This window comes from Larimichthys crocea, chromosome XVII, assembly GCF_000972845.2.
Source record: "Larimichthys crocea isolate SSNF chromosome XVII, L_crocea_2.0, whole genome shotgun sequence".
Lineage (NCBI taxonomy): Eukaryota > Metazoa > Chordata > Actinopteri > Sciaenidae > Larimichthys > Larimichthys crocea.
Window position 1 is genome coordinate 19,968,171 of NC_040027.1, and position 12,708 is coordinate 19,980,878.

The window sequence follows — 12,708 nt, forward strand, 5'->3', positions numbered from 1 at the left end:
TATAGCCAAATTAAATATGACGTAGATTATATCGCCATGCTACAATGTGACCATCCGTGGAGTAAAATCTCTATATCGCAATAATGCATGCGGGCTCCTTTATCACTGTTGCCTTGTTACTGCATCATGGTTCCCTTTTTCCAGCTTTGTCCCGCCTATCATTTAGGTCCCATCCAATCACAACATCTCATCTTTTTTGGTTAGTATTTCAAAAAATATTTACTCTGCTAAGCCGTGAGGGCAAACATCCTTCCTCCTGCAGCTTCACTTCATACTTTGTAATGTCAGTGACGGTATTTTATCAGGACCTTTATTGTGTTTTGGACGTTTATTCTGTGTGCCACAGTTTGAGAGAAAGTCATTGGGACATCGCTGTGACAGTCGTTCATGGATCATCGGTAGGTTCACTTTTGAAAATCTGGAATGAGTCATGATTGTGACGAGCACCTCGCCTCTCCTCTCTCGGCGCTGCGCATGCTGCCATTATAACAAGATGGTAGACGCAATACACGCACTTTTTATATTCTGGCAAAATGATTTGAAAATGAGCGGGAAGTGACATCACAGCTTTTTATAATATGCGTAGATGTAACCATTTTATACTGATTTATTTCCTCTGTTGTTGTTGGTTTTTTTATTATTGTTATTTTTGTGCTTGCTTTTTCAGCGCTCCACTCGGTAGGATGACATCCAATGACGAGTTACACGGAGGAAGACTCGTATTATGATTTTAATCATATTTAAAGTAAGATGTTTTTTTTCCCTCAAGTATCATTCCTGCACATTTAAGCTTCGATTACTAAGGTTATTATAGCTGCATGTAGGTTATATCCCATGCATATAAAAAAAAAAATGGGCAAGCCTGTTTTAAATACGTATAGCTCATGTGAGGCTATAAATCGTAGTGCATTTGATTCAGTTCAAAAGAAGCCCCAGATTATTCGCCAAATATCAGATCACAAGACAGTCAAGGCTGTGAGGGAGTGCTTACAACACGTAGAAAGAAAAAAACCCCTGTTGATTTCACTTTGTTTCCATATTGTTATGACCTACAATACCACAAACAGAATCAAAATAGAGTATGTCAGTCATTCAGAGGTAACAGAATATGTTTTGCAGCTGAATTACATAACTTTAGGACCACGTAGAAAATCTTAAAGTAACAGAATACTAAGCATTTTTTCATTTAGAGATAAAATTGCACGGATCATAGAGCTAGATGCATTTATTGCTCGTCTGGGTACTGACTGAGCACTAATATATTGATGCCACACACAGAATAGGAGCTGAAAAAGTGGAGAAATGATCATACATCGCCTAATATTGTGTAAAATACACATTGTAAATTCTTGGACACAGCTTGTTAAAAGTAAAAGTAACCCTCATATATCATTGTTTACTCTGTTAGCATTGGAGCAAGTCCCTAGTTATTCACCAATCATTATTATGTGCATATTTGAAATGAAATTAACATTAGAAGAAGTTATATTGATTTACAGGTTAAACAATGCAACAATAATACTTTCAGTTTATATAAACATCCATCGTGAATAAGTAGATAAATCAAAGGAAGCATATTTAACTCTTTTTTTTTTTTTTTTGCTTGCTTTGCATGTGAGGTATAAAACATGTTAAACCGCTGCAGTTATTTAAAGATATATATGGATTTGGTCTTTGATAGGTTAGTCCACCTTTGATGCAAAGGTGGGCGGGTATTTCCTAGAACATATTTATCTTGTGGGCTGCCTCCTGGATGCTTTCAGTATTTCTCCACACAGCCCGTCAAAAACCTTGGCATCTCTCTCTCTGTCTCTCTCTCTCTCTCTCTCTATATATATATATATATATATATATATATATACTTTTTTTTTTTTTTTTTTTTACAAGAATGGCTGATAAGTCAGTAGTTGATGAGCTCTGCACTGCCTCTGCCATGGGAAACCTACCTGAAGTCTTGTCTTTGCTGGAAAAAGGAGCAGATGTTAATGGACTAAATAAATTCGGCAGAACTGCACTGCAGGTTGGTGAATCTCTTTGTCAAAAATAAAGTTTGAAAAATATCTTTTGTTCCAACTGCACTGAAACAAGCATGCATGTTTTACTTCCTCATCTTGTTGTGCTGTTAGGAGCTACTCATGTTTTTTTTTTTTTTTTTCAAATATCCAGTGGACTTTGTTCTTTGTTGTATCAAACGAAATAGTATAAATATATATAAATAGTTTTCAGAGTGATCTATGTGAATCTGAAGACAGATGGCAGAGAGGAGTTTGGACTTTAGATTCATACAAGTAGAAAATATATATATATACATACATACAGTAGCAAACCAAAATCTGACATTTATAGTTAGGGTTAATGTTAATTATTTAAAGATTATCATTGACTAGTATGAATATTTTTAATGGTACAATAAGCTGTCCCTCTATTACTAATAAGTTTCATAATTTAAGGTAGTTCCAGTATAGATGTTGCACCTTTTGACCCTGAGAAAGAAGTTATTGAGATATACTAAAGAATAAGCCCATTTTAGTAGTATATTAAGGAAAGACATGCAACAAAACAAAACTCAGTTTGACTGGTGTGTGTGTGTGAGAGAGAGAGAGGAAAGAGAGAGAGTGTGTGTGTGTGTGTGTGTGAGAGAGAGAGAGACAGAGAGAGAACACAGTAACAAAATGGTGGATTGAGAAAATGGTGACTGAAGGCCAGAAATGCTTGCGCAGTTTTTTTACTGTTTGCATTTATACAGGCCTGGATCATTTAATACAGTTTGTAGTATTTTAAGTCACATTCAGGCAAAAGTCAATAATAATAATAATATTACTATTGCTACTACTAGTTATAACTTTAATGATACTTATAATAATAACATATTAAAATAAACACTGCAGAGTCATTTTACTCTCCTCATAATAATACATATATAAATATCACATTTCATATACAACTCTAATATTGTTTCAGTGTTGAAAAAATCACTTCTTGGTCTCTATTTGATATGAAGCCAGGCTGTTAATAGGCCATTATTACTATCTCTTAATATTATAAAAGTATGTATGTATATGTATAAAAGTCTAATGACGCATAATAGCCTAAAAGGTCTAATCTGAGTTAGGCTGTAAATGTAATGGAGGGTTATTGGTGAGAGTGTGAGAGCAGAGTGACAAAATCGTGGTTTGAGGAAAAGGGTGACTGAAGGCCTGACTTCATTGCGCAATTTCTCCTTGTTGCGTTTATACAGGCCTGGATCTTTGTAATATAGTTTGTAGAAGTCATATTTAGGCAAAAGTCAATCATAGTAATACTAATATACTATTGCTACCACTAAACATAGTGATAATTATAGTAATATATTAAAATTATCACTGGAGAGTAATTCCTCATAATAATAAATCTAATCGCATTTCAATGTTGAGAAAAAAAAATTACATTACTCCTTAATCTTTATTTGATATAAGCCAAATCAGTTTATTATTTGTTAACGTTATTTGTCCATAAAAGTCGAATGAGGCCAAATTTGGGATCACTTGTTACGCAAACATTCTCACATATTTGTGCTCAGTCATTTCAAAATCTCATTCGTCTGTCTGGAGAGACAGCACACTCAAATATGTCTGTTTGTGTTCATCCTCCGTCTGTCTTTGTGTAGGTGGTGATGTTGGGGAGCACCCCGGTGATTGAGGTACTTCTCAAAGCGGGAGCGGACCCGGACCGACGCGACCAGGTCTGCGGGCTCACCGTGACTCACGACGCCGCGCGTCAGGGATTCGTAGATTCAGTGCGACTGCTGCTGGACTACAGGGCAGATCCAAACCTCTGCGATTACAAGAATAACCTCCCGCTGCACCTGGCCGCCATGTGGGGCCGTCTGGAGGTGGTCAAGGTGCTGATCGGACGCACCGCGGACCCCCAAACGCCCAACTGTCAGGGGCGCACCGCCAGGCAACTCGCGGAGGATGCAGGTCATGCTGACATTGTCGGATACATCCACGAGTATTTGAACTCACGTGAGTAGTGTTTCAATAAAAATAGATCCCTGCGCACAAATCCAAGTCTTACTTTGGAAGAACAATTCTTTATTCACTCTTATCCACAATAAATAACTAAGACTTACACTTACACACAGAAACAGCGTCTAAAACAGTCCAATGTGGGTTGTTTTTGGTTATGGTTTAGTTAAAAATGTGAACTCAAAGGCAGACAGGTAGGTAGAAAGAATAAAGGGGAACTTGAATGACTTACTAGACAGACACAAAATGACAAAAAGTATGGGGTGCTGTTTGTAAGGTATCCCTTCTTAGCCTTAACTTGTACAGGCACTATCCAGAGCTTGCAGCTGTCTTCACCAGCCCCAGACCAAACACTTGTATGAACATCAGCTGACTCATCCTTTAGTCCAGGCATGATTTAAACCACATGTGGCAGGCAAGCAGAAACACTATCTCAGAGACATATTGGTCAGTGTTCAATGTCATTTGTGATGTGTGGTGTTTCCTTTGTGTAGTCCTCTGAGTGTATATGGGTGAGAGATCACAAAAAATGCTGCTATCTGGTCCAGTGATCTCTAGGCTCGAAACAATGCTGGTTTCAGCAACTTTACTTTGAGCCACGGTTCTTAATAGAATATTGAACTGCTTCCCTGAAGATTAAGCTTAATCAATAACCCCACTGTGCAAAATACCTGGCCAAGTTGCATTTCCCTTCCTGGCCTTAACTTGTACAGGCACTAACTGAGAGCTTGCTTGCTATCTTTACCGTCCCCATTCAAACCACGTATGAATAGAGCTACAGCACTGTCTTCATCTGCTTCCTTCCTTCTTGGTTAAGATCTTCTTACATCTTTGCTGTTGGAGTGTCTTCGATATTTTCAAATAATGGATCTGTTGAAACTGAAGGAAGTCCACCAATGAAGGTAGTCCATTGTTGTTTTTGTTTTGTTTTTAGATCACAGGCCACGGTTTTCTACTTATCCCTCAGCCAGTAGGACAACTTCTTTATGACAACTAACATATTAATGGGCACTTGCTCATGCATGTAGTTTCCAACATGCACAGTTCATCAAACATTGCCACATCGTTTCCATAGCGACAGCAGTTAAATGTGGTTTCATAAATCCACACAGAAGTAGGTCAAAGACCAAATGTTTCCAACAACGTTCATTCAGTCAAAAAGTCTGTGATCCAAGAGGTCAATGCTTTCAATCCCACACAGACTCCCTTCAATGCTGAAGAGTGGATGCTGCTATTTTCTGTTGACTAGAACGCAGCGACTATCCATGAAAAAAGGGCCGCTAAGGAGGCTCTCTGCTGTGCCTCGTTCAAGAGCAAAAGTGACATCAGAATAACAGACAAAACTTAACTTGATGTAACTTAACAGAATATATCAACTCACCCTCTCTGTCCGCATCTCGCAACCCAAATGAACAGGTAAATAAGGAGGGCCTGCACCCCTGTGCCAATTACCAGAAATTATTGTGATTAAAAAAAAAAGTGTGAAATCTAAACAAATAAACAACGCAAGCAAAATACACATTTTTGTTCCTACGACTGTAAAGTAGTCTATTCTATAAAAAATATTGTAAAAAGCCTCACTAACTTCCATTTCAGGATAAATTCCTGCAAGTTCTGTAACTTTTCCTACATTTTCTTATTGTTTCAAACAGTGAAATTAAGAGACAAAAAAATCACCAGCTATAATGTTGATAATATCAACAATTATTCCAGTTTCTTTTCTAGAAAGGTGCAATTATTTGACATGCTGACTTACTAACACTGGCGGTGGAAGCTCCAGTGTAAAGTGAAGCCTAAGTGGTGCAGTTCCTCAAACGTCCTCTTGAGGCAACCGTACCCAAGCTCAATTTTTACATAACTCACCTGTTCAAATTATACCAAGGCTTAAAGTTATGCATAATTAACAGCGTTTTCTTGTTATTTATACTGCAGATACTGTACACTATACACACAGCCAACAAGCATACCTGTCTGTAATGTTAATGTGCAAATAGCTCCTAGAAACCCATATAATGTACATTTCTGATTCATGTATCATTAGGCCCCTCCTTTAATGTACATTTCTGATTCATGTATCATTAGGCCCCTCCTTTAAAAAAACCCGCATCTTCAAGGTTTTAGAAAAAGTTGTTTTTATTCAATTACATGCATTTTTGGAGATCAGTTCTATTCTTGATAAATTTCAGTGTGGTTTCAGATCCCGACATAGCACCGAGTCAGCACTGTTAAAGGTGCACAATGATATTGTCTTGTCTGTGGATGCTGGGAATCCTGCTGTGCTGGTGCTGCTGGACCTCACAGCGGCCTTTGACACAGTCTACCATGCGGTCTTTGTATCTCGCCTAGAGCAACACGTTTGCATCCTTGGCACCACTCTCCAGTGGTTTAGGTCATACCTGGCAAACAGTAGTTTCTCTGTCGTGATTGGTGACCACTGCTCCTCAAGTGCATCCCTGCCCTGTGGGGTGCCACAGGGATCTATTCTCGGCCCTATTCTGTTTTCATATGCTACCTCTGGGATCAATTAACGATTGCAGAATAATTTGCCCATGAGACCAAACGAAAACGCTGCACCTAAAGCTGCTGGACTGCATTACAGATAAAAAGCAGTGGCTGGCACATAACTTTTTGCACTTTTTGCAAATTTGACAAACAGATGAGCTCTGTTGAGCTTTTTTCAGCTCCGTCTCTTGGCCAAAGTGAAAGTCTTTTCTCAGTCGGCAGGATCTCGAGAGGGCAATCCACGCTTTCATCAGGTCCAGACTGGACTACGTCTCCGTTTTAGAATTGATTTTAAACTTCGGTTGTTTATTTTTAACGCCATTAACACTGACTAGGGCAGAACTGTTTATTAGGTGTACGCATTCTGTCTGCTCGTTTCTATGTATTTCTTAAAGTCTTTTAATACCCTGCAGCGCTGCAGCACTACAGCACTTTTAATTGTATTTTTTTGTTGTTATGTATCTGTTATGTATTGTTGTATGGCTTTGTTGTAAAGCACTTTTGGGTGCCGTTCGGCTATTGTAAAGGGCTATACAAATAAACTTGATTTGATTTGATTACATAAAAGTATGTGCGCCGCTGGAGATTTCCCAAATCTGGCAATGCATCTTGGTGTTGCAGTTTTACGGGATATGGCTCTCAGCAACGTTAACTTTAAGCAGAGTATGAGTTGGTAACGTAACGCAGACCGGGATAGCTTTTGGTTGTGCGTAACTTGGGTGTTATGTTACTCTCCTTTCCCCTCATACACGAGGAGGATACCCGCGAGAGAAAGGATGAGGCTGGGTAGATGCAGCAATTGTTTTATAATAATATATAGAATCCTATATGTCGTTGTGATTTTTAGCTTAAAGACCAGGCACTAAACTGATCAATTAACAGAACAGAAAAATGAATTGTCTGACGCAAAGCGATGGGAATTTGTCTTTGACGTGCATTTACGCATAATATGAAGACAATCACGTAGCAGAAACATTTAGGAAACATTAACGTTAAATTAAAAAATAAATAAAATCTACATATGAATTTAAGAGCAGTTGTGGTTCCCGTTATGAAGGTTATTTTATACGTCTCAGTGTGATATGAGGACCGTGGTGGCTGTAAATTAGTTTTCTTTAGAAAGGAAGTTAATTGTCACAATTTGATTGTTTCCAGCAAACTCAAAAAAATGTAAGTATAGCATATATAAACACATTTTTTTTAAATCTTAAACTCAACACAATAATGAGCTTTTTTGACGCCTCATTGAAGAATATATGGCCCCACATGTTGCACTCATGCTGTGACTTGGAACTCAAACATGCTGCAACAGCATTACACTTTATCTCATGTGACACCCGCATGTAAGTCCTTTCAGTCTGACTTGGAACTGAAACACTTTCTGCTATTTGACATGCACATTTCATGTTGAACGGTTAAGTGTGGTTTTCCTGTGCTTTCGTGTTTGGATTTTTGTTCAATGAAGATGAGCAATCTCATTACTAGTATTACAGCACGCGCGACAAGGCATGCTTTGTGTAAGTGCAGAACCTGTTGTGCAGGCTGCCTATGAAACGTTTTACTCACCAACGATTCATGAAAACACTCAAGAGACAAAACGCTCATCCACATGAAGGCAAACCACTCATATATTATTATTTATTAGTTCACTCATATAAAACAGGATTAATACAAATCTTCGGGTAAGGAATGATCTCAGAGCAGGGGCTTTCTGTAAGTGGTCATAAAAACAACACACATCATTTATCAAAGTCAAACAAGTGTTGTTTGTTACTGTTATTGCGTCACAGCGAGTAAACATAAAAAAGAACAGTGACACATTTATTAGACAGCAGAAGGTTCTTTTTCTTAAAGAGAATTTAATAAAGTGAGAGTAGAAATATATATAGTTACTAGTCTGCATAAATCTAATATTATGTGGTGGTCACATATACACACATGTCATCTATACACATATAAACTCTTGTATTTGTTGACCAAATTATATATTTATGAAAGAATTTTTTAAAAAATAGAGGAATACACCATAAAAATAATATTTCTTTACTCCACTCTCTCTGTCCGGCCCATGAGCGGGTGTGTATCACATCACTGAACCGCTGCAACACGGCAGTACATTGTTAATGCACTGCAGATAATATTAATGCACAATGTTAGTGCAGACTGCTGTGTGTTGCTAAAGGCCGCGATTTCAATTTTCATTTCAGCTCTCAAAATATTTCCACAAAGTCTTCAACATGTTTTGCTCTGATTTGATTCATTTTGATAGAAAAAAATAAACCGTTAAGTAACGATGTGTTATAATTTCATACACGCTTTAGCATTTATTTCTGCTCTCATGGATTATATTTTGCCATGCAAGCGTTAGAAACCTTCCCAGGTGAGCTGAGAGTGTTTAAATGGAGCTGAAGGCAGGTTTAAAAAGAATCAAAAGGCCTTTGTGTGATATCTCTGGTGTGCAGGCCTGTACTCGACGTAGGGGAAGGAGTGGTCAGGTTTTTTTATTTTTATTTTTTTCAATTAACACGATAAAAAAAAGAAAAAGGAGGAGTTAACCTTATATGGGCTTCAATCCGCGTCATTTGACGACGACCCAGCTGTATTGAGTTTGGATTGGCTGGACGGTGTGAGGAGGAGGCTGATCTCCAACAACACCCGAGGACACGAGCCTCACACGTCTGTGTGTGAAGCTGAAAACATGTGGTACATTAAAAATTAAACTTGTGCACAAAGGTCACTCTCTGTTTTGTTTTGTTTTGTTTTGTTTTATTTTATTTTATTTTATTTTAACAGCATAGGTTTGGTTTTATTCTTTTACATTTTTGTCATGACTTGTGATGAATAAAAGCTGATCAGTTTTATTTTCAGTTTTTGTTTCATGGATCTCTGTGTGCCATGGTCAAATATAGATACTATTATAATGTTTATTCCTCACATGCCCATATTATTGCATGTATTTATGATTGCATTATTAGTATTTATGTTTACCTAAGAATACATTTGCCATATAAACTCTTTTTTTCTCTCTCTTTCTCACAGACTAGAAGATGAGGAGGAGAAGGATGAAGATGAAACCGTCTTATGCTTATGCCTTTTTCCAGATACTTTAACATTCTATCCTATATTTTCTTAAAATGTTATATTAATGAAATGGCTTCATAAATCAGCTACACTTAGAAACAGTGTGTGAACTGTTTTTTTTGTTTTATTTGCATGCTGTTTGGAGAGAAAAGGGAGACCAAACACATTTTTATAAGTGAAAATAAATCTTGGTATACTAAGTTTTTTTTTTAAAGTACATACTAATAAGATTTGATTTTGATAACAATAGAATTATTGCTTGTAACCAGTACAGACAAAGCCACAGAAAGTCAACTAGTACATTTTAGTTTCATTGCTGCTGTTATGTTGCAACCTTCAGTCAGTAACATTCAAAATGAATATTATAATGTGCGGACTACAGACAAGGCCTATGCTGTGCCTATGCATTGTTTCCAAAGTGCTAACTGGAATATTTATGTACAATAAGAGAAATGACACAATCACTAACAGAGCTTGACTAGCAAAGCAATGAAAATATCAAATGAGGTACAATTGCTGACGCAATCCAAAACAACTGCACTGTAAGATTTATCTCTATGAAGTGTGTGATGTTCAGGTTATGACAGTGTGTCAAAGAATGTTGCATTTTATTGAGAGGTGTCTGTAACATTTTACTCACCCTTATAGAAAAAACATGAGAAAGTTGTAAACACCCCTCTTTCTTTCTTTCTTTCTTTCTTTCTTTCTTTCTTTCTTTCTTATTCCTGTCTTTCTAAATAATGTGACATAATAAATGGCAGCAATTGATATCTCTTTGTGTTTTATCTCTCTCTGTGTGTGTGTGTGTGTGTGGGTGTGTGTGTTGTCCTTCTGCATAACTTCCTTGTTTTCTTTGTCTCCTGTGTCTGAATCTTAACAACTTAATCCTTAATAAAACCACATGCAAGTAATACAGTATTTTTTTTAGCATATCACTCATACCTTATGTTATTATAAATGGTAATGTAAGTTTTTTTTTTTTTTTAGTAGTACAAAATGTAACATCTTTGTAAACAGGTTTAGAGTGAGGGATGGTCTTCCTCTGCTTATATATTATGTTTTATGATTAGACAGCAGCGTAAAGCACCGCAGTGAAGTCAGCTTTACAGCATCGTTACATATTTATGAAAGCTCTCTAAGAGACTAAAAACAGAAACTAAATCTCTGGTTAAATATATCTTGAGAGGAAAATTACGACAAAACAATCTTATAATACAGGAAGTAAGACGACTGCGTCTGTTCACAGTTTAAGTCCGTGGTGGCAGCAGGAGGACGGGCAGCTCTCCTCCCTGCCCCCCGCTTAACCACTGGAGCCATCAGTACATTACTTTTTAATGACAGTACTGATGTTTTTTCTATACTCTTAAGCCCATATTAATGATTAAATAAAAACATACTCATGTAGCACTCTTGTTTTGATTTATAATGTGTAGCAAATTTATTTTACATTAATATTTTAACAGAAAATGGCAAATTTTACCTTATATGACCCAATGACTCCAAACACAGAAACACTGGCCTATACAGACACAGTCTATGTTTTTTTAGGCTATATAAAATGTATGATTTGCTTTCAGCAGCTTACATGTAATGTGACGCAGTGACAATGTGGCGCAAATCAAAAAGTACTGTGAAGACCTGTGTCTCTCTTTTTTTTTTTTTTTTTTACATTTGGCAACAATTTCTAGTTGTCACTAGGTCACTTGGCATAAAAACGATTTTTAAAAACTGCCTTTTAAAAAAAATATTATTATAACATGACACGTTTTTATCCACCAATACAATATATTATATTATACTAATATTAGACCATATTAGTGAAACATTTGGAAAAAATATACTAAATTGGTCTTATGTAACACACTTGTTGCTTGTGTAAATAGTTACATTTACAGAAAATAATGACTATTAATCGTTTTCATGTGACGTGACCCAGTGACCCCAATCAATAGCAAACATCACCACGCTGCCAATCAATACACACACACCTCCTCACACTGGATTTTAGTGACTGAGCTACTGGGTCACATGGATGCTATTGAAAAAATAATGATTCTATATATATAAACATATTTAGACAAAATAGAAGAAGCACTAAAATATAGAGTGAAACGTGTGTGTGTGTGTGTGTGTGTGTGTGTGGCCAGTGTAGTCTTAGTGTAGTATTTTTTGGTATTATTATTATTGGGCCTTATTACATGGAAGATATTGACTGAAAAATAAATAAATATGGAAATAAAATATGGATGTAAAATAAATGAATGACACATTATAAATCAAAATAAGTGTGCTATATAAAAACAGTTTAGTATAATACTTTAATCAAATAAAAAGTTCACTAATGTGGCCGAGTCAGCATGATAGTAGGGGGATAAAAACATGTGTCTTTAAAACAGTAGAAATATTGACCGTTTTTTCAATCGTTTTCATGTTATGTGACCTAGTGACTCCAAAAAAATACCACTATTGTAGCGAAATGCAAAAATAAATAAATAAGACACAGGTCATCACAATACATTTTAGTGTTAATTTGGAGTCACATTAAATGGACAATGTTTAAAATATATAAATATATGAATGTAAAATACATCTAGACATTATCACTCAGAATAGGAGTGCTGCATGAGTCAGCCACTTATATGGGTAAGTCAGCATGAAAATAGTTTAAACAGTAATATAACGATGGAGCCACAGTGATTCAGCGGAGGGCGGGTTGGAGAGCTGACCGTCCTCCTGCTGCCAACACCGGCTTCAACCCCGCTGGGGTAAGTGGCTGCTGAGCGTCCAACTTGAAACTAACAAACTAAATGAAGAATTGAATTTGTCTTACTATACTTTTATTTTTATTATAAAATTTACAAGATATTTAGCCGTAATTTGTCCTCTCTATATAAAATATATTAAACCAGAGATTTGTGCATTTTGTTGTCCAAACATGAAGCTGTGTATTCTTAGAGTGTTTGAATAAATATGGTGCCATGTGAAAAATCCAGTGCTAATGAACTCCATTTATGAACTCTTGGGCACAGGCGAAGAAGAGCAGAAGGAAAATGGTTTATCTATATCTATATCTATATCTATATCTATATCTACATATAACAGCAATATAGTAACCACA

The 12,708-nt window shown here is 36.5% G+C and overlaps 1 protein-coding gene across 2 annotated transcripts; it reads left to right on the top strand.

Moving 5' to 3' along the window:
- The first annotated feature begins 228 nt into the window (after window positions 1–228).
- Window positions 229–10,382, top strand: cdkn2c (cyclin-dependent kinase inhibitor 2C (p18, inhibits CDK4)). Of its 2 annotated transcripts, none has more exons than XM_010738843.3 (5): window positions 229–398; window positions 668–745; window positions 1,888–2,020; window positions 3,647–4,004; window positions 9,549–10,381. In XM_010738843.3, exons 3-5 carry the CDS (start codon window positions 1,889–1,891, stop codon window positions 9,551–9,553), a joined length of 495 nt encoding a protein of 164 aa, XP_010737145.3. In that variant the 5' UTR covers window positions 229–398; window positions 668–745; window position 1,888; the 3' UTR covers window positions 9,554–10,381. The 2 variants fall into 2 exon arrangements, with proteins under 2 accessions (XP_010737145.3, XP_019118320.2); XM_019262775.2 differs by lacking the exon at window positions 229–398 and adding an exon at window positions 473–496 and having other exon boundaries at window positions 9,549–10,382.
- The last annotated feature ends 2,326 nt before the right edge of the window (window positions 10,383–12,708 follow it).

Excerpts from the sequence above, each read along its gene's own strand:
- cdkn2c (XM_010738843.3), top strand. The coding sequence starts at position 1,889 with ATGGCTGATAAGTCAGTAGTTGATGAGCTCTGCACTGCCTCTGCCATG. Across the intron at positions 2,021-3,646 it reads TCGGCAGAACTGCACTGCAG|GTGGTGATGTTGGGGAGCAC; the intron begins GTTGGTGAATCT and ends GTCTTTGTGTAG.